Source organism: Homarus americanus, unplaced genomic scaffold (genome assembly GCF_018991925.1).
Source record: "Homarus americanus isolate GMGI-L3 unplaced genomic scaffold, GMGI_Hamer_2.0 scaffold36188, whole genome shotgun sequence".
In the NCBI taxonomy this organism is placed as follows: Eukaryota; Metazoa; Arthropoda; class Malacostraca; order Decapoda; family Nephropidae; genus Homarus; species Homarus americanus.
Genome location: NW_024718183.1, coordinates 1,111,875 through 1,135,268, shown reverse-complemented (window position 1 = coordinate 1,135,268; position 23,394 = coordinate 1,111,875). Strand labels below are relative to the sequence as shown.

The 23,394-nt window shown below is 39.4% G+C and overlaps 2 protein-coding genes across 3 annotated transcripts in view; one reads left to right on the top strand and one right to left on the bottom strand.

Moving 5' to 3' along the window:
* LOC121859236 (probable ATP-dependent RNA helicase DDX27) overlaps positions 1-23,394 on the top strand; it is a 93,063-nt gene that overhangs the window by 5,233 nt on the left and 64,436 nt on the right. The gene's annotated exons all lie outside the window — the stretch shown is intronic.
* LOC121859301 (predicted GPI-anchored protein 23) lies at positions 1,020-1,974 on the bottom strand. The gene is made up of 3 exons (XM_042356096.1): positions 1,776-1,974; positions 1,468-1,676; positions 1,020-1,085 (listed from the first exon to the last, which is right to left on the bottom strand). Exons 1-3 carry the CDS (start codon positions 1,972-1,974, stop codon positions 1,020-1,022), a joined length of 474 nt encoding a protein of 157 aa, XP_042212030.1.

The window sequence follows — 23,394 nt, the reverse complement described above, 5'->3', positions numbered from 1 at the left end:
ACAGAACCAGTCCCATCAACCTCTGCATTATCAACAGAACCAGTCCCATCAACCTCTGCAGCATCTACAGAACCAGTCCCATCAACCTCAGCAGCATCTACAGAACCAGTCCCATCAACCTCTGCAGCATCTACAAAACCAGTCCCATCAACCTCTGCAGCATCAACAGAACCAGTCCCATCAACCTCAGCAGCATCTACAGAACCAGTCCCATCAACCTCTGCAGCATCAACAGAACCAGTCCCATCAACCTCTGAAGCACCTACAGAACCAGTCCCATCAACCTCAGCAGCATCAACAGAACAAGTCTCATCAACCGCTGCAGCATCAACAGAACCAGTTCCATCAACCTCAGCAGCATCTACAGAACCAGTCCCATCAACCTCTGCAGCATCAAAAGAACCAGTCATATCAACCTCTGCAGCATCAACAGAACCAGTCCCATCAACCTCTGCAGCATCAACAGAACCAGTCCTATCAACCTCTGAAGCACCTACAGAACCAGTCCCATCAACCTCAGCAGCATCAACAGAACCAGTCCCATCAACCTCTGAAGCACCTACAGAACCAGTCCCATCAACCTCTGCAGCATCAACAGAACCAGTCCTATCAACCTCTGAAGCACCTACAGAACCAGTCCCATCAACCTCAGCAGCATCAACAGAACCAGTCCTATCAACCTCTGAAGCACCTACAGAACCAGTCCCATCAACCTCTGCAGCATCAACAGAACCAGTCCTATCAACCTCTGAAGCACCTACAGAACCAGTTCCATCAACCTCAGCAGACTCTACAGAACTAGTCCCATCAACCTCTGCAGCAAATACAGAACCAGTCCCATCAATCTCTGCAGCATCAACAGAACCAGTCCCATCAATCTCTGCAGCATCAACAGAACCAGTCCCATCAACCTTGCAGCATCTACAGAACCAGTCCCATCAAGCTCTGGAGCAACTACAAACCATTCCCATCAACCTCTGCAGCATCTGTAGAACCAGTTCCATCAACCTCTGTAGCATCTACAGAACCAGTCCCATCAATCTCTGCAGCATCTGCAGAACCATTCCCGTCAATCTCTGCAGCATCTACAGAACCAGTACCATCAACCTCTGCAACATCTACAGAACCAGTCCCAACAACCTCTGCAGCATCTACAAAACCAGTCCCATCAACTTAAACATCTACAGAACCATTCCCGTCAACCTCTGCAGCATATACAGAACCAGGCCCATCAACCTCTGCAGCATCTACAGAACCAGTCCCATCAACCTCTGCAGCATCGACAGAACCAGTTCCATCAACCTCTGCAGCATCTACAGAACAAGTTCCATAAACCTCTGCAGCATCTACAGAACCATTCCCGTCAACCTCTGCAGAATCTACAGAACCACTCCCATCAAACTCTGCAGCATCTACAGAACCAGTCCTACCAACCTCTGCAGCATCTACAGGACCAGTCCCATCAACCTCTTCAGCATCTACAGAACCACTCCCATCAACTTCTGTAGCAACCATAGAACCAGTCGCATGAACGTCTGCAGCACCTACAGAACCAGTCCCATCAACCTCTGCAGCATCCATAGAACCAGTACCATCAACCTCTGCAGCACCTACTGAACCAATCCCACCAACCTCTGCAGCATCTACAGGACCAGTCCCATCAACCTCTTCAGCATCTACAGACCCAGTCCCATCAACCTCTGCAGCATCTACAGAACCAGTCCCATCAATTTCTGTAGCATCCATAGAACCAGTCGCATCAACGTCTGCAGCACCTACAGAACCAGTCCCATCAACCTCTGCAGCATGTGCAGAACAAGTTCCATCAACCTCTGCAGTATCTACAGAACCATTCCCGTCAACCTCTGCAGAATCTACAGAACCACTCCCATCAAACTCTGCAGCATCTACAGAACCAGTCCTTTCAACCTCTGCAACATCTACAGAACCACTCCCATCAACCGTCTGCAGCATCTACAGAACCAGTCCCATCAACTTAAACATCTACAGAACTATTCCTTGTCAACCTCTGCATAATCTATGTGAACCAGTCCCATCAACTCTGCAGCATCTATGTAGACCAGTCCCATCAAATTTTTAGCATTTATATAAACCCAGTCCCATCAACCTCTGGAGCAACTACAAAACCATTCCCATCAACTCATGCAGCATCTAGCAGAACCAGTTCCATCAACCTCTGCAGCATCTACAGAACCAGTCTCATCAATCTCTGCAGCATCCAAAAGAACCAGCCCCTGCCAACCTCTGCAGGCCCACAGAACCAGTCCCATCAACCTCCAGCAGAACCAGTCCCACCAACCTCTGCAGTGAAATTTAACAGAACCAGTCCCATCATCTCTAAAGATCTACAGAACCATTCCACAACCTCTCCAGCAGGTTAAGTAACCAGGCCCATCAACTCCTTGGCAGTGATCTACAGAACCAAAGTCCCATCAACCCGCATCAAGGTACACGCCCCGTATATTTTATTTCATACTTTTATTTACTGATTTTAGCTTTGTATGTAGGTCTCTATCATTTTTGTCAGGTTTTGAATTGGATTGCTCTTTTTAAATTTTTAAGTTTATCAAGGTAAATTTTTGTATAATATTATGTTTTTATTGTATATCACCTGTATTTTTAAACTTTTCAAACTTTTAGGCTCTGATGATGGAAAATGATTATTTCGAAAAGTTAGCAATTAAAAGAAGGATAGCATCTTTACCAGCCACTTGGATAATTTGTAAGTAACAGAACCCACAGAACTCACGAGGACGTAATGGATTGCTTGTGTTTTGATCAATCCATACATATAAGGCAAATTCCTACACTTAAGAATATTTTGACTCTGCCCTATCGTAATGAATTTGTCCTGTTAGTTCGGTCCCTCAAGCTACTAAATATTAATGTTGTTTTCAAGTATGACTCAACCATTACCAATATGTTAATAAGAAATAGCCCAAGTTTGAATGTAAATGGAAGTGTTTATTGTATTCCATGTAGCAAATATAATTATGTAGGACAGACAGAAAAACACCGCAGCTCAGAATCAAACAACATAAGTACAATATCAGAACAACATCTGAAAGCAGTGCCTTGTTCGTTCATGTTAGGAATAATAATCATTCCATTGCTTGGGAAAAAGCTTAGAAGTATTTAAATCATCTTGTGTCACAGAAAGATTCTGGTTGAAGCTAGTTTGATTAAAGAATTAAAATCCAATAAACCTTAGTGATGGTCAGTTCAAAACTGATAATATGTTACATAAATTTATTTGTCAGTGGCCCAAGGTTAAAAATGCTTTGAAAACCTTTGATCTAGATGTATGATAGTTATTTAGCGGGTCCTTATTTTTTACCTGACCGACTAGCCACGTCACCTCCCTTCTCTTTAGCTCCTTCACGTGTGTGTTGTGTGGGATTAGTGGATGACATCATTATGACCTGACCTCATGTTTTTAAGGTCACCCTGTATATTTAAGCCTCTCTGTCCATGTAATCCAGTTGCCTCTGAAGATGTCTTGAATAAAGACGAAGCTAAGGTGCTCCGTTGTTTCCCTTTTCCTGTGATTTTATCAAGATTTATCTTATCCACGTTTTCATTGGTGATCTACATGAAATATATATATATATATATATATATATATATATATATATATATATATATATATATATATATATATATATATATATATATATATATATATATATATATATATATATATATATATATATATATATATATATATATATATATATATATATATATATATATATATATATATATATATATATATATATATATATATATATATATATATATATATATATATATATATATATATATATATATATATATATATATATATATATATATATATATATATATATATATATACATACATAATAAATAGACCATTCATTTAATGCGAGTTAGGGACCCAAATCCAGGTCTAAGTCCGACATAAATAATTTTTTTTTTTTAAATAAATAATCTACAATGAAATACAGTACAGTAAAAGTAATGAATAATGAGGAATGGATACAGTACAGTGAAAGTAATAAATAATAAGGAATGGTTATGTGACTGAGCACTTACCTTTATAGTAAGCTTTGTCAGATCAAACTATGCCAGTAGAAAAACATACATCTCTAGTATAATTTGTAAATGTAAGGTTGCATCGCCTCAGGGACTATATTAGATACTGCACATGATGTTACTGTCTACTAAATGTGTCATCAGTTCTCTGAGCATGAAAGCTTTGGTCTCTAGGGAGGTGTAGTGATGGGTTGTCAGACCGCAGCTTGCATCTCAGAGACAAGCCAAACTTGACCCGACATTAGGGAGGTCAAGTGTAGGGTAACTCTCACGGTTGACCAAGGGTTATAAATCAGCCAGGCTCCTCCCATGACACGCACCACAACAAACATGTAAGAAGGCACCGCCGACTCTCTCCCAAAATACACAATAACCTACATCTGAAAAGTCCAGACCTGACCTCACATTGGCCAGGTCTGTGAGACCTTCACGCCCTAATTAGCCAGCTAACCTGACGGCTCCCCAATATATAGGACGCCCTAGTCCTCCCTCAGAGAGTCAGAGAGAGCCAGAGACAGACAGAGAGAGAGTGTCTTGTAAGGAGGAAGGGCCAGCTACCACACCACCAGGCCCGCCGAGAGGAGTCAGAGAGAGGACCGAGATTCCTCGGCGCCCAGCTAAGCAGTCTCCATAGAGAAAACCCAGGACTACCTGCTAGGCCTCCCTAGTCACGTGAGTGTTTGTCAGAGCTTTCCATGGGATGAGTTACTTACGGGAAGTGTATTCATTTCATGTTCGTGTCCGAATCAGAGTGTCTAGTAACGTAATATGATGTCCCAGTAACGGTAAATATAATGTCCTAGAACTTCAATAGAAGGTATTAATGTGTCCATGTCATGTTCGTAATTAATAAAGAGTTGTAACGGTGTTTGAGAAGTCGCCTGGTACGTAATAGATGTGTATTGACGTATAAGATACGATAAGTGTAAATAACTATCACGGCCACGCTACCAAAATCTTCCTCTCTTTTACTCCTCTACTAAATATTCTACCTATATATATAAATATTCTTCATGTGAGATTTATTGTCATTACACCTTTAATGTAGTCAGCTGAATGCACATGGGGCCCCCATAATTTTCTAATTATACATGGAGACTACATTAACTGGAAACGTTTCGGTATAGAAAATGCGTGTCATTTGAAAAAAAAAATTTAATAAAAATCTGAGGCGGTCTTAAGTCCCGACGTCATAAGTCGAGCAGTCGTAAGTCGGTCTGTCTGTGTGTGTATATATATATATATATATATATATATATATATATATATATATATATATATATATATATATATATATATATATATATATATATATATATATATATATATATATATATACACCCAGACCTCGACTTTCATTACTCACGTGACTTACGACTGTCGGACTTACGACCGCCTCAGATATAGATAAAAAAAAAAAAAAAATTAAAGACACGATTTTATACCGAAACGTTTCCAGTTAATGTAGTCTCCATGTATAATTAGAAATTATGGCCCCATGTATTCAGCTGACTACATTAAAGGTTAAGTGCTCAGTCACACTGTATCCATTACTTTTACTGTACTGTATTTCATTGTAGATTTTTATTAAAAAAAAAAATTGTTTTTTTTTTATCTATGTCGGACTTATGACCTGGATTGGTCCCAACCCGCCGTAAGTCGGGTCTAGGTGTGTGTGTGTATATATATATATATATATATATATATATATATATATATATATATATATATATATATATATATATATATATATATATATATATATATATATATATATATATATATATATATATATATATATATATATATATATATATATATATATATATATATATATATATATATATATATATATATATATATATATATATATATATATATATATATATATATATATATATATATATATATATATATATATATATATATATACACACACAATCTTACTCTTAAATCACCACTTTAATGTGATACAGGTGATTAATTTTTATCTCTTGTTCAAAATATATGACGTTTATATTCAAATTATTCACCGTCTTGCAAGAATTCCAGCAATGCAAATTATATTCTCCTAACTTTAGTCTGTGATATTTTATATATGATAAAAACTTAAAGCCTACTGTATTACCACCAAACCCTTACTAGGAGAGGGGGGTGGAGGGAGGGGTGACGGTGACATGTTAGACAGTTGGCGCCGAAGGTCTAGTGAAGTATTTATTTGTTTATTTATGTCATTTAGATTGATTTTTTTTTTTAAATGTCACAGAAGTGACCGGGGAGAATATAATTAACATTGCTGGAATTCTTACAAGATAGTGATTAATTTGAATGTAAACATGCGATAGTTTGCACTGGACAAAAATTTTAGTAATCATTTTGTACATTATTTTGATTACATGTACAGTACAGCTTTGCCCTTTGGACAGTGTATGCATGTAAATGAGTTTCAATAAATGAATTAAGTTGAAAAACTTTATGTAGACAGAGCTTGGATGTCAAAATTTTAGAATGACCAATAATTTTAATAAAAAAAATGCACAAATATCAAAGAGCACAATTTTCTTGATATTTACTCCACTGGAAACAAATGTAAACATAGAACAGATTACTGAATTGGCAGACTAGCCGATCAGCTGATGCTCACAACAAAATGTGTTTGTCGTAATGATTTCGTTAATCGAAGTTTTGTTCGTTAACCGAATTGAAGATCCTTATGGGAGGTAATTCGTTAACCGAAATTTTTTTAATTGAACCGTTCATTAAACGAGGGACCACTGTACTTGGGTTCATACAAAGGAGTGTTAGTTACAAGACTAGCGAGGTTATCCTACTATATCGTGCGCTGGTGAGACCTCACTTGCATTACGCAGTTCAGTTCTGGTCATCATACTAAAGAATCGATATAGAATCCCGAGAAAGAATTCTGAGGAGAATCACAGGACTAATCCCGGGCATTAGGAACCTTGAGTACAGAGACAGGTTAAAGATTCTAAATTTGCACTCCCTCGAGACGTAGAGTGAGAGGCAATATGATCGAGGTGTATAAATGTAAGTCAGGACTAAACAAAGGTGATATAATAAAAGTACTCAACCTATCCAACCAGGAGAGAACTCGTAACAATGATTTAAACTCGACAAATTTTGATTTAGGCGAGAGATAGGTAAACAATAATTTGGAAATAGAGTAGTGGATGAGTGAAACAAGTTATCAAACATCATCATTAACTCGAATACGCTGGATAGCTTCAAGTACAGGTTGGATGGATATATTATATATTATGAGCGATAGGGGTTGGAAGTACAGGTAGTTCTGCTATAACGCGATAATTGTGTTCTTGTAAAATATCGTGTTATAGAAAATCGCGTAATAGAAATAACAGGGCTTATGGAGAAAATAGGGTTAGGTGCAGATTACTCGAAATCGAAAAAATTTAGTAGTTAGCCTAACACAAAGGATAGCACAGTCTAAATAAATGTTACATTCATATCTAATAATGAAATCATACAGTAAATTTAACACTTTACCTTGAAAAAATATGAATGTAACTTGATGGGGGAGAAGGGTGATTTTGAGGTTGATAACATTGAGCTTCTCTTCAAGTGTTATATCCTTTCTTTTACGATAATCACCAGGAATTCTATCATCAGAATGCTTTTTGGAGATATTCTTCTTTACCATATTCACAGTTAATACCACAAAATTGGAGAAATAGTAAGCAAAAATCGCGTTATAGCAAACAAGCGATCGCGTTATACAAATATTGTTCCGAATTCATAAATCGCGTTAGAGCAAATTCGCGTTATCAAAACACGCGTTATAGCAGAACTCACTGTAAACAGAACTGTCCAGTACAGGCCAATAAGCCCGCTGCAGTTTCCTCCATTCTTTTGTTCGGTAATTATTTGTTTTAGCACACCCACGAACTTTTTCACAAGATGTTTGATTTCTGATGTATTTTGATGTGTTTTGTTCAGATCTGACCTTCATTTCCATGGGAAATGTGCCATTTTTTTTAAAGATGCATAGCATCCTTGATCAAAAACGGCTATTTTCCATGAAAAACGAAGGAGAGACCTGAACAAAATACATCCAAATGCATCTGAAACCAAACATCTAGACCCCTAACTTTCACTAAATTAACCTACCTTAACCTAACCTCACCTAACCCCTGTGGGGGCGGTGTGACACGCCTCACGGCTGCAGACAGCAACTCGCAGTGGGAAAAGAAATGGCAGGTGAAGATTTATCGATCTAATTTTTTAGGGGTTCCTCACTTGTGCGATTTTTCTGAAAGAAACACTTTATCAAGAGGCTTCAAGGGTTGCGGAATGTATACCGTATATGAGGTAGAAATTGCCTAAAAGTAAGTGCTTCTATGCAATTTGAATATGTGCTAAACCAAATAATAACCTTATGTTCTTATGTAATCAGAGCGCACTCACGGTAAAATAGTGCTAGGAGGAACTTACTGGTCACGGCAAAAGATCCACTGCCTTTTTTTTTACCCCACATTATCCTTTTACAGTAAAAGTCCAAAAATCCGGATGCCAGGAATCCGGACCACCCGAGAATCCGGACTTTTCGAAAACTCAAACTTTTTAAATTTAGCGGGCTTTTGTGGGTTATGTGAATGAATGGAGTTGCTTTAAAAAATTAATTTACATAATTCTAATAATAAAATTAATTGTAAATTATAGGTAGCTAATTTTGTTAGTTTTGTAATTAGCTTGAACTGAAATGTAAAATTTGAGGCACAATAAATCTTTTGTGTGTATGTGTGCATGCGTGAATGCCACAGCTGCACAGCGACAACAAACGACCACACGATCGCCACTTTAAAACAAGCAATCAAACTGTGACAACGTATGTAATTTTGAGTCCTACTCTTTCCATGTACAGAGTACAAGCCCATAATAATGGCCCCTAAAGTAGATAAACTTCGTTGTGTGAAGAAAAAGAAGAACACATTGGAATTGAGTGACAAACTTGAAATAATTAAGAAACTAGAATGTAATGTGAGCAATGCTGTTCTAATGGAAACATACAACATTGGAAAGTCTACAATTTATGATATAAAAAGGCAAAGAATAAAATTCTAAAATTCACAGCTTCTTCTGAGCCTTACATTAAAATTGCTGAAAGAAAAAGTTTATATTGGCCCAAATTAGAAAATCTTGATAAAGTGTTGCAAGAATGGTTTTTGTTAAAACGATCAGAAGGTATGGCAATTTCTGGGCCGATGCTTATTGCCAAAGCAAAGTCTTTTAAGGAGCAAATGAACATTGAATCAGAGTGTGCATTTAGTGATGGATGGCTTAGGAATTTCAAGACTCGTCAAGGTATTAGACAGTTTGTTTACATTTTTGTCTAGTGTTGACTTTATTTTTCTTTAAAACTGCTCATTTTGATGAATGAAGCATGCTTTATTTGATAATGAATAAACTATCAAAATGTACCTGTTCATCTCTTCTTTATTCCTCCTTAAATTTTAATTTTAAAAGTACTGCCTGAGAATCCGGAAAATCAGAAAATCCGGACCGACCCAATCTCCAAGCAGTCCAGATTTTTGGACTTCTACTGTACTTCAAAGCCCTGCCCACTTTAAACAAGTAATATTGTTGGTAATTTTATCGATTAAAATACTTGAAAAATATAAATTTCCGGATAACGTGTAGATTAATGCTGCTAACGATTCTAACAAGAACACACTGCTTTTCCACCATAATTGTTTTTGTTAATTGCTAGTTTCAGTGTTCTCTTTTGGGGGAAGTGTTTCTTATTTATAATTTATACTATACTGAATGCACATTCAAAGGAACCGCGCATAACATACAGTCGGCCCTTAATATACGCGGGGGTTACGTAACAGAGATACCCGTGGATGTTAAAAATCCTCGTATTTTTGCTTCCTCCCCCCCAAAAAAAAACCCTGGCCCCCCATGTCCTTATTTACCGTATATACCTGTGTGTAGTTCGAGTTTTTAAGACCAAATTATTTGGCAAAAAATTGGGGGTCGACCTCTAAACGGGTAATAGTTTCGCTAGGTTGAAAAATATTTACCAGTAACTACCAGTAAACAATGGAAACGATGCACCAACGCCCCACCAGCTGTGAGTGTCGGTACAGTTGCCAGGGCAGATCTCTTACGTCATCGTAGCAAGCCCAAAGTAGCCAAATCCATGGTATGGTAGCACAGGACGATGTAAAACATAAAGTATTCATTTATTAAAGTGTATTTATAGATACTGTACATAAATTTTTGTTCATTACATTTGAAACATCAATCTTTGTTAATTAAATTTGAAACAAAAGAAAACTACGATACCGTATTTTCATTAAAATATTACATCACAAGTATATTTTACCTTAACTGTGACTGAATGAATATATTCTCGGAAATAAATATGGAAATGTAATATTTTTGCTGGAATGACGTACACATTACAGTGGAAAGTGGGATAAAATCATGACGAAAACAATGACTTTCGCTTTCTTTCGTTGTTCAAAAGATTTTACCGTAATCGCTTTTCGAATGGTTTTCAGTTAAAAAACTGTTGTACTCGTACTGTATTACAATAATATTCTATCCTATCATTAGCCTTATAATCCCACAACTGAAAACCATTCGAAAAGCGATTACGGTAATATCTTTTGAACGAAAGAAAGAGAAAGTCATTGCTTTCGTCACAATTTTATCCCACTTTCCACTGTAATATGTACATCATTTCAGCAAAAATATTACATTTCCATGTTCTCAGAAATAAATGGTAGTTTTGTTGAAACGTAATGTACAGTATTTAATATTAAAATGCAAAAATAGCAATAAAAACAATTAATACACCCGTAATGTACTGGCTGGCATCTCCACTCGTCCCTGCTCCCGCCAGTCACCTCCTCCCCCCTCTATCCCTCCGCCTCCTCCACATCGTTACTACTGTTGTATTACAATAATATTCTATCCTAATTCACTTGAATAAATACTACGATACCATATTTCTGAATATTTTCATTAAAATCCATCAAAATCATCGTCTTCAACACCAAACAGCTCCTCCCAGTCTTCTCCTTGAACAGGGCTAGAGGGTACGTGTTTTTCGAATCATTTTCAGTTAAAAAAATGTTACATCACATGTACATTTTACCTAAACTGCGCCCGAATGAATATATTCTCAGAAATAAATAGTAGTTTTGCTGAAACGTGATGTATTTCAATGTAAAATAGGATAAAATACATGACGAAAACAAAAGACTTTACCTAACCTTCCGATGTTCAAGAGATGTTACTCGTTTTTATAATAGTTTTCGGTTAAAATACTGTTATATTACAATGATATTCTATTCATACTGTGCTTGATATAATGCATTCACGGAAATGTAATATTTTTGCTGAAATGACGTACGTATTCCAGTGGAAAGTGGGATAAAATCGTGACAAAAACAATGACTTGCTTTTTTCGTTCAAAAGATGTTACTGTAATCGCTTTTCGAATGATTTTCAGTAAAAAAAATTGTTGCATCACAAGTGAATTAGGATAGAATATTATTGCAATACAAAAGTTTTTTAACTGAAAACCATTCGAAAAGCGATTACGGTAACATCTTTTGAACGAAAGAAAGCGAAAGTCATTGCTTTCGTCACTTTCCACGGTAATAAGTACGTCATTTCAGCAAAAATATTACATTTCCATATTCTCAGAAATAAATAGTAGTTTTGCTGAAACGTATTGTATTTCAATGTAAATTAGGATAAACTACATGAAAACAAAAGACTTTACCTAACCTTCCGATGTTCAAGATATGTTACTCGTTTTTTTAATAGTTTTCGGTTAAAATACTGTTATACTAGTGATATTCTATTCATACTGTGCTTGATATAATACATTCATGGAAATGTAATATTTTTGCAACTACAATGCTGATGTCAACACAAGCGTGGTTACAGCGAGACTGACTGAGTGAGGGAGAGCTATGCGTGTGTGTGTGAGGTTGTGGGAGCGGGCGGTGTCCTGTGTTCGGTGCCGCGCGCGGGTTGAATGGTACGCGATTTGAATGTACTTCAATAACTTCAATCTACAGAATATTCCTCCGGCGGGGCAATCCGCGTATTTGCAAATCCGTGTATGCTAAACCCGCGTATGTTAAGGGCCGACTGTACTTCCAATCCCCTCACTCGGCGACTATTGAGCAGTGGGCATGATCGCAGTGGCATACGTGTCATGTGATGTATGTTCATCACAGAATCAACGGCTGGGGGGTTAGGTTACGTTAGATTAGGTTAAAAAAGATTAAGTTAAATACTGACATTATATAACTGAACTGGGGGGGGGGGGCTTCGCTAGGGAATTGGGTCAGGTTACGTTAGAGTAGGTTAAATAAGGATAAGTTAAATACTGACTACATTACATATCCACTCAGGGAGCGGGTAGGTTAGTGCTTCTTCTGTGTACATAAAACAGTAAAAACATTTTTTCATGCATAAATTTTGCTGTTTTATTTACTGGAGGATGTTGATTTCTTTGGAAAAGCTGAAAAAAACTAATGTTTGACCATGATTGGAAAACATTATTATTTTTTTTCCCCAGAAAAAACTATCTCCAATAAAAAAAAACAGTAAAATTGCAGAGTACAGCAACCAAAGAATCTAATAAAAATAATTGTTTTTCTGATGATTTTTTGTGATTGGTTCAAATCTGACATTCATTGGTAAATTTGCATTGTCACACCGTTCATTTTTAGCAAGTAAAAAATATATTTTTCTTTTGTATTTGTGTGTGTTTAGACCGAAAATGACCTTTTTTTGGCGGAAATTAGCCTTTTGTTTTGCAATTTTTTTTTTTGACGTTTTCCGAAAAAAAAGTGGCTAAGCGACTAAAAAATACACAAAAAACACTGGAAAAACCTAACCTAACCTAACTTAACTGACTCTCACCATATGATGGAATCACCTATTTCTTACCTTATTGGCCTGGTTCTTGTTCGTCGTTGGATTCTGGGATTCTTACACAACGCCACATATGATGGTCTTTGCGATATTTACATTCAGTCTTGCTCTTAGTACACTTTACTGAGGTTGGAAGAACACCATGCGATCGAAAAAATGCTATAGTTTCTATGTTTTTTTTCCAAAAACTCGCAATCAGCTCCATATACTTTGTGACATCCATCGCAAACTTCCATGGTCGGAACTGAACTTGAATTTCAAAATATGAGACCCAAAATAAAACTCGATTTTGATTGGGCCAAATATACTCTGAATTAAACCCAAAATCATTTTAATTGGTTCCAAAAGCAAAATCGTTTTTGACTGGCCGTGAAGTGTACGAGTACGCATGCGCGTAATGATTTATGAAGGAGACGCGAGAGACACGCAGTGTTGGGTGAGAGGCAGACGATAATGGCGGGAGGTTAATGGAAGAAAATTGAATTTTTTGGGGAAAAGCTATCTCCGTTATTATACAATTCCGCCGGTAATGTAATAGATGAAAATTATCTTATAATTAGAAGTCTTATTCGAATATGATAATAGATTAGTGGTAGGAATGAACGGTGTGTCAACGCAATAATACCCATTCATTTTTATCGGAAATCACTTTGTTTGGATTTAGCCCTCCCCCCCCTCCCTCTAACAATAATGGGGGAAAGCGTGGAAATTCGGGGTTCTGGGTGGGGGAGAGCCACAAGGAATCATTTGTGGTAAAAACGAATTCCAAAATTGTCCGAATCGCAACAAGAATACATCAGAAGAACACATTACACAGCAGAAATTGTTGCTATTTACGAAAAAATTGTAAAAATAATAGTTCTATCGATTGTGTGTTCCTGGTACTCTGTGCTTGCTAACTTATACAATATATCCAAGCTAGACCTTACCTAACCCCCCAGGACCCCCAGACGCTATGTAATAACCCAGAGTCGTGCGGTCAGCCTCCACGCGAATATAAATAGCCATTACAGTATTAGCGCGACTTAAGTACGAACACACACAATTTGAGACACAGCATTGGGGCAATAGGTGCTCCGATTTTTTTCTTTTTTAATTCAATAACTTCCTTATGATTAATTTGGGGCGGAAGTGTAACAAAAGATGATCTTAGAAAAAATAGTTCTATCGACTGAGTGTAGTGAATTTCCGGAAATCTGTGGTTGCTGTTTACTGCAACATTACCCAAAAAAGCAGCAAAATTCATGCAGGGAAAAAAATTGCTGGTGAAATCGCTCACAGCACTTAAGTAAACGTTTATCATATTTCCGATGGAAACTCTATAGAAGAAAAGTGTCTTGGAATTGACTGAACTACTGATTCCAAAGCTTAAAATCCTATAATTCGCCTTCATGACCGAGACGATAAGAACACCAGATTTCTATATTGCTGGTGCCAAGAAGTTTCCATTAAAATTTACGTTATTTACCACACAAAAGAATAAAAATAATACTTTACCCCAAGTAAGATGCACCACACGTGCGTCCACACGATGTAAACAATGGCTAAGCTGAACACTACGTTACTACGAGCTTAAAACTTTTCGTGGGTTGTAAACATTATTTGATCCTTGGCCTGCTCTCGTTATGTACTTAATAAAAGTTAAGCCTGGAGGGAAATAGCATGTAATGGGTAGTGCCAACAGAGGCTAAGTGTTCCAATTTTGTCACCACATCATCCTTAGATCCTTGTTAGTTATTATGAGATTGAGTAAATTGGGCGTCGGTTCACATCTAGTGTATTGGATCTTAAAATTATATGCTTATATAGGAAGTTGTCTCTTAGAGTTTCTGCAAATAAGAGCTGCGGGGTTATTAAAGTAGGCCATTTGGTGCAATTTTATTTATTCCAAATTATGTCGCCGTAACTGAAGTCCCCAAAGACAGATATTCCTTGACAATGGTATTACACAAGAACGCAAGAATGGAGGAAACTGCAGCGGGCCTATTGGCCCATACTGGGCAGTCCCATTTGTACCCAACTCCTATTGCTCATATATCCGTCCAACCTATGTTTGAAGCTATCTAGCGTATTCGAGTTAATGATGGTATTTGGTAACTTGTTCCACTCGTCCACTACTCTATTTCCAAACCAATGTTTACCTCTTTTGCGCCTAAATCTAAATTTGTCTAATTTAAATCATTGTTACTTTTACTTTTTTTACTTTTATCCTCTTCGCCACTGATCGCCTTGTTAGCCGCTTGGGCGATCGGTCACGTCTCTTTTCCTTTATATTCTTCACCAAAAGGTCGGCTCGCTAGCCGCCCGGGCGATCGGTCACGTCTCTGTCACGCACTGTTGGCAAATACTGGGCATGCACCAGCTCCTGAATGTACCTGAACCCGCTCCAGTGTTGGTCAAGTCTTCTCTTGAAAGAGCTCACACTCGGTGCCGTCACAACACTCTCTGGTAGATTATTCCAAGAGTTTACAACCCTCACTCCGAAAAAGTTTGCCCTCACGGTTTTCTGGACTTGCGGCTTCTTCAATCTTGAGCTATGACCCCTTGTGGGGCGAGCGTCCGCCAGCTCCAAGTAAGGACACTCAACTGAGTAGTGCCCCCTGAGATGCTTATAAACCTCAACTAGGTCCCCCCTTGCCCGTCTGTAGTATAAGCTAGCAAGTTCAGGCGCTCCAATCTCTCAGGGTAGCTGAGGTGCCGAAGTGCAGGCACCAGTTTGGTGGCCCTCCTTTGAACATTTTCAACCAACTGACAGTCCCTAGCATATCTCGGGGACCAGATGGGGTGACAGTACTCCAGATGGGGAAGCACTTCACTCCTGAAGATCGTCACGAGGGACGGACCGTCTAGATATCTGGAGTTCGCTCCTCGTTGGATAGTTTGAGTACCTTTGTAATGTTCCCTTTGTTCAGCCCTGACTTTCATTTATACACCTTGTAGCGTGCTGTATGTGGCCAGTTGTCAAATTTCTCTATGTTTGTCTATTTTCTCTTTGATAGTGTAGGGTTACGTGATATTATGTTGTCTAGCACTCAGGATGGATGGATGGAAACTCTAAGGTGGTGGTTTTCTTATATAATATAAGTTATATGAAAGACAGTCTGGTGCTGGAGATGCCGTGTGGTGAGGAGCTGCTCAGTAGACACGTTCGGTGAGTAGCGTGCTGAAGGAGGTAGGTGTGCAGGAGCTTCGTTAGAGGAGATGTTGCCTGTTGCTGTCCTCCAGGTTGAATGAGAGCTGGACAGGGAGGAGCTTGCTTGGAGGAGGTGTTGCGTGTTCAGGAACGTAGAGTAGAATGAATCTTAATGGAGAGACAGAGCTTATATACACAGCAGCCGGAAGTAAACCCGTGGGAACTCGCCGGTTTCTCGACCCCCCCACCCCACCCCGTGTTGCTAGGATACGGTAGCAGATGGTGACGCCCCCCCCTGGGCCGCTCGTTTGGTTGCTAGGATACTGTCGCATTGCAATGCGGATACGCGTCCACTACAATAGGCTCACATACATACGTACATGTAGGAGATCTCGCACTCATGATGGAGGTAAGAAGTGAAACTCACAATGGCGTTCTCCGTAAATATATATGTTGTTAAGTACAGTGCGGTGCTAGGGAGTAACTGTGTGGTGAGGAGCTTGCTGAGAGGTCTTGTTGGCTGAGGTCTTGAGGAGCTTGTTGACAGGTCTTGTTGGTTCTGGAAAGTGGAGTAGAGTGATCGCCACGATGATGATGATGATGATGATGAAAATGAAGTAAAGTGGCAAATGACTTTGCACTGGGAAAGGAGAGTAGAGAGAAGTAAAGCATAGAAACGGGAAGTATTGTAGTGGAATTCTCCCCTACAAACGCTGTTTGTGGCTGCCTAGCCGACCCCACCAATTCCCCAGTGTATGCCTCGTGGTCTAGGTCAACCAGCGCCGCCATACACCACGGAGCGGGGGTCAACTGCTAAGCCACGCCTACCCCCGCTATTTAACACCTGACCTCGTGGTGATCTCCCTCCCCAACAGGAGGGACAATAGTAAAAAACTGTGAAGGAGGGATATACAAGTGGACATATCAAGAAAAATCCCTAAGTGAAGATTACGTCTGGTCACTAATCACTACGGACAAACTAAAGATTACGACCAATGACTTTAAAATAGTAGACCCGTCAGAGTTTAGAAGAGTCAGAAGCGGAAAACAGGACGATAGGTCTCCACTCCAACAGTCACAATCCAAGTATAAGAAATAATGGACAATAGACAAACAGTAAGAACTTTAAGAATAATACAACACAACGTAAGAAACTGGAAGACCGAGAAAATTAACCTAAGTAATATATATCAAGAAATTGACCCTGACATTATACTAATAAACAGTCACGGTGAGACAGACAACACCAACATAAAACTCATTAACTATTATGTAAACCAAAGAAATAAATCGGGCGAGAAAAATGACGGAGTAGCGATAGCGGTTAAAAGAAACTTAAAATTTAAACTAATCGATGACTTCCAGGATGAATTTCTAGCAATAAAAATAAATACAACTCAAGGAGACGTAATTATTGCTTCTACTTATCTGCCACCGAGACGACCCTACTTACCTATAGAAGACCTATTAAAATTAGCTAACAACAGTCATCCGATGTACATCTTAGGAGACTTTAACGCCAGACATAGGATTTTTGACAATACAAATAATAACGTCGTGGGAAACGCCCTTAATCAATTAATAAATCTAGGAAAAATCAATCATCTAGGTCTTAACTTTCCAACCTGGAGAAATCACAATACACAATCGACACCAGACAAAATTTTTACCAACAACAAAGCCTTTTTCAATTACCATATAATACAGGGACCTCTTACATGCAGTGACCATCTGCCAATTATACTAACACTGTCAACAAGCCCCATACAGATACCTTTTACTTTTTTTTTTTACTTTTATCCTCTTCGCCACTGATCGGCTTGTTAGCCGCTTGGGCGATCGGTCACGTCTCTTTTCCTTTATATTCTTCACCAAAAGGTCGGCTCGCTAGCCGCCCGGGCGATCGGTCACGTCTCTGTCACGCACTGTTGGCAAATACTGGGCATGCACCGGCTCCTGAATGTACCTGAACCCGCTCCAGTGTTGGTCAAGTCTTCTCTTGAAAGAGCTCACACTCGGTGCCGTCACAACACTCTCTGGTAGATTGTTCCAAGAGTTTACAACCCTCACTCCGAAAAAGTTTGCCCTCACGGTTTTCCGGACTTGCGGCTTCTTCAATCTTGAGCTGTGACCCCTTGTGGGGCGAGCGTCCGCCAGCTCCAAGTAAGGACACTCAACTGAGTAGTGCCCCCTGAGATGCTTATAAACCTCAACTAGGTCCCCCCTTGCCCGTCTGTAGTATAAGCTAGGCAAGTTCAGGAGCTCCAATCTCTCAGGGTAGCTGAGATGCCGAAGTGCAGGCACCAGTTTGGTGGCCCTCCTTTGAACATTTTCAACCAACTGACAGTCCCTAGCATATCTCGGGGACCAGATGGGGTGACAGTACTCCAGATGGGGAAGCACTTCACTCCTGAAGATCGTCACGAGGGACTGAAAATGAGTAAAACAGACTGGGACAGCTTCAAAGACGACTTAGGTAATCACCACTCGATTAACCTACAAGGGAAAACAACAGAAGACATAGACTCAGAAATGGACAGACTGCACTCAGCAATAAAAACATCTATAACCAAACACACTCCTACTTCACACTTTAGAACATTACCCAACAACAGACTACCAGAAGAAGTTAAATTAATCCAAACCTATTACAATGAAATAAACAGGTATATGGAAAGACACGGCAGTAACAGATGGCTATATACGACACAGACAGCACTACAGATAAAATTAAGAGACGCATGTAAGGAAGCAAACAATAAAAAATGGAATGATATTATAATGGCGGCTGACATGACTAAAGACACAAAAACATTTTGGACTTCCATAAACAAGATGATGGGGCACAACAAGCAAAAAACACCATACATTAAAGACCAAAATGGAACAAAACTGCACGAGGAAAATGAACAAGAGTCAGCATTCAAAAGGGAATGGGTAAAAGTTTTTAAAATATCAGATGAGAAAAATGAAGATTTTGATAGTGAACACGAAGAAAGGATAGAAGACGAAATGGGAAGACATATACATAGAATCACCCCAAGGCAATATATAGACTATAACTTATTACCTAATAATCAAATAATAACCATGGGAGAAATGATGCACTGTCTGAGGAAGTTTAAGGAAAAAGCCCCCGGGCTCACAGGTATTACACGAAATATGATCATGAATCTACCTGAAAACATCTTAAAAACACTATTAAACATTTATAACGCATGCTTAATAACCGGTTACTTTCCAGACAAACTAAAATATGCTAAAATGATATTTATTCCCAAGGAGGGTAAGGACAATAAGGAAATATTAAACTACAGGCCAATATCTTTATTAGAAATTACCGGGAAACTATTGGAAAAAAATTTAAATTCAAGACTTGTAGCCTTTTTAACACAACATGGGAAAACTAACAATAGACAACATGGATTTATGCCCAATAGAAATACCCTAACTGCATTAGCTATAATAACGGAAATAATTGCAATAGAAAAAAGCAAGGGTAACCAGATCAATATAATTTTAAGGGACGTTTCTAAGGCTTTTGATAAAGTTTGGCATTTAGGCTTAAAATATAAAATATTAAAACTGGGACTTAACGAACACTTGCTAAGAATATTGTGTAACTATTTAGATGATAGGAGAGCACAAATTCAAATTGGAAACTTTATGGGAACTATGTTTAATCTTGAGAGTGGAGTACCTCAAGGAGGATGCCTTTCTCCAACACTATATACAATTTATACCTCAGACACACCTCAACCTACCCCCTTTAGCGAATATGTAATGTTTGCTGATGATATTACTCAAATAGTATCATACCCAGGAAAATCAACCCAATTTATGGCACTTTACACGGTAAGAGCGATAAAAAACATAAATGATTTTGAGAAAAAATGGAAAATCAGGACAAATAAGAAAAAATTCAAGATAATACCAATAGCCAAGATTAAAACAAGTCCAGTAATAGTCGACCAGGATCTATACCCATACGACACTGAAGGCAGGATGCTTGGATTAAAACTAACAAAAAGAGGATATATAACATACTTAAAAGATAAAGAACGACAGGCAAGAATAAGATTATCAAAAATAAAACGCTTTAAGAACCTTAGCATTAATAACAAAAGAAAGATTTATATTGCCCTTGTCAAATCAATTATGGACTACCCACCCATCCCATTGAACACCCTTAGTAAAACGTGCATTAAAAGGTTACAAACAGTACAAAATATAGCCCTCAGATTTATATATAACATAAAATATACAGACCACATCAATAATGAACAGCTACCACAAGAGAGCAAACCTCTTAGCAATCAATGTAGATATACACAACAAAGCTGTAAATATTTGGAAAAAAGTGACTGAACTTAACACAGAAACATATCAAAACTGGATAAATAATATAGACAACGAAGAATTCCAAGAACACAGTTGGTTTAAAACAGCCAGGAAGAAAGTAATTGAACCATCTCCTGCCCCAATATACATATAAAACATTAATAGAGAGAATAAAAGATGAGAGTGACCTACCAGCTCCACAAGAACCTGGCAGGCCTCTCCATACAGTGTACCTTTAGACTAACATAACTAATATTTAACATTTAACATTTAACATTGAACCAACATCTTAGTAAGAAAAAAAAAATGAAGCTACCCTCCCAGCTACCCCACAGGACCTGAACGAAGACTTCAAAAAAAAAAAAAAAAAAAAAAATATATATATATATATATATATTTATATATATATATATATATATATATATATATATATATATATATATATATATATATATATATATATATATAATAATAATGTGATTACCCTCTCAGTGAACATTTCATAAAACATTAGAGGGAAGGAGTAGAGTGACCAAGCAAAGCCACTAGGAGCCTGGTACTCTCCCGTACAGTGTGCAGACTAACACAACCCCAACCTTATACAAAAAAAAAAAATAAAAAATAAAAAGTACCTCCCAGTTACACAGGACCTGGGCGGGCTCACAACAATAACAAAAATAATAATAATAAAACTTGGCATTATATAAATAAATAGCTAATAATACTAAAAGGATCTAGGCCCAGGGTGAGAACAAGACAAAACACCAATATTAAGAAAGATGGGCAGTCTGGTTGAAGATTTGATTCTTTCTACTCTACTGTGTGCCTGGTTCTCCAACTTTTTCTTCAATTCCTAATAATCCTTCTTTCTCTTAACTAATGACTTCGTATCGTATCGTGATATGCCCTTCTTCACTTCCTGGCCGCAGCAAGCAACCTCTCTGAGCACCCTCACCACCATCCAGCTCCCTACTCACATGCCTGACCACTGCCTCCTCCTTTCCAGCCACCAAGCTGCATTGTACATCAATATATAATAGCATGTTATATAGAGCACATTGTGAGTTTCCTTTCTCCATCACATCCTGAGTGTAGACCAAGCATCACCCACCCCTGAAATGAAGTGACCCCAAATTCCCTCACAGGATGGAGGCTTATCTCAAGCCTACAATTGGTGATCCCTGGGCCAATGAATTTTCACACTCTTTCTTGCTTACTGTACTCCTGGAGCTGAGGAAGATCATCCCTGCCTGCTGCCCAGACTGAAATCCAACCACTTGCCACCGCACCACGTGCACCCCCTACGACACCATCTCCGACCGTGCTGACACACTAAGAATGGACGGACGGATCTCTCTGGGCTTTCCTTCACAACGTCGAGAACTGGTTAGATCATGTGCAAAACAATCCTCATCGTCTCTGAAGCTACTGACGCGCGAGCAAAGTACGGCCCTCGCTCTCTTCGCCTTACGAAGTCGCCACGCATATCACGGACTATTTCCAATACTCCAGAGACAACAAACTCGCCACCCACCAGGGACGCCTTAAAAACATTGCCAACCCGGACCCACCCAGTCTCCTGCAGACCTATCTTCTATCTCCTTGGAAATTCAACTCTGGACATCTCTGGGAGATGTGTAAATGAACTCCGACGCAGACAGACTTAAACCCTATCCTACGCCACAACTTCACGCACAAGCTCCCACAGTACATGATCATCTGTCCGCAGTAGATTACTCGATGACACCTGAACTCTACGCAACCGCGGCAGACAGAATATTCAACAGAGCGCTGCTTACTGGCTACAACCCAACGCTCTTCACTCCCCCCCCTCCGAACTTGTGGTCAACACCCTCAGCCGACAGTACCTCACAAGACATCAGGGACCTGTTACAAACTTTGAACCACAGGATGGACACCATTGAACAGTTCTGCTCCTCCATGCCTGCTGTAGGACCTGGTCCTAACTCACGCACCCGATCACCACCAACCCCAACACCCGTCCTGCCTCAGACGCCGCCCCAGCCCCAGCACAGTGTATCTACCCCTGTTGGTACCCATCAACGTTTTGGTGCTAATGCTAGATGCTGTGAGGCCCCCTGCACCACACGGGAAGCGACATCAATGGAGACGGGTAGGCGCCATAACCTCCGCCACTATCCAAGCAGCACATCACACGCCTTACTTCTGACCTTCACCACTTCACTCCTGCTGCCCGTCACGACCTACTAGAAACACTACGACAGACGGTTTCTGCATTCAAGGCTACTGCCCCCAGCCTTCCCACCGACACATTCATCCCACACCTCCTCCACAGTCTGCTTCAATACCTTGCAGCACCACCTCGCCCACAACATTTCTGGGCACCCTCTTTCTTCCTCAGGTACCCACTGCGCCTGTCTTGCACCCTCCTGTGTCATGGACCCTCCTCCCGACATGGCCCCTGCTCCTGTGAGACCCAGACACCCCACCCTCGCGCCACTGAGGACTGCTACCCGCTCGCGAGAGAAGCACCACATTCCTCGCCTGTACAACTTCTCTTATCCACAAGCCTCTACTCCTCTACTTCTTCCACAGACCTCGTGTCTCTAGACAGAGTCGTCTCCGTATATGGCTCATCCCCACCCCTGCCCGTTATGTCTCACATGTGGGATACAACCCTGCCGACAACGAGTCTCCTGCACCGCCCAGAGGGGAGGGGGTATTGTAATCGATTCCTCCCTAAATGCCGTGTGTCGCTGACTGGCCGACCCCCGCGAATCTACCAGCGCATCCCTCGTGGTCAAGGTCAGGTAACCAGCGACGCCGAACAAAGCGAGGGCCTACCATCAAGCCACGCCTACCCCCCGCTATGTAAGACCACACCTGGCCGTGACCTA

What these genes read in the sequence shown, in the direction of transcription:
- LOC121859301 (XM_042356096.1), bottom strand. Translation starts at nt 1,974, where the DNA reads ATGCTGCAGACGGTTGATGGGAGTGGTTCTGTAGATGTTGCAGAGGTT. An exon ending in TGATGGGACTGGTTCTGTAG is followed by an intron (nt 1,677 to 1,775) that starts GTGCTGCAGACG and finishes CTGGGTCTGTAG; the next exon opens with ATGCTGAAGAGGTTGATGGG. An exon ending in GTTCTGTAGATGCTGAAGAG is followed by an intron (nt 1,086 to 1,467) that starts GTTGATGGGACT and finishes CTGGTTCTGTAG; the next exon opens with ATGCTGCAGAGATTGACGGG.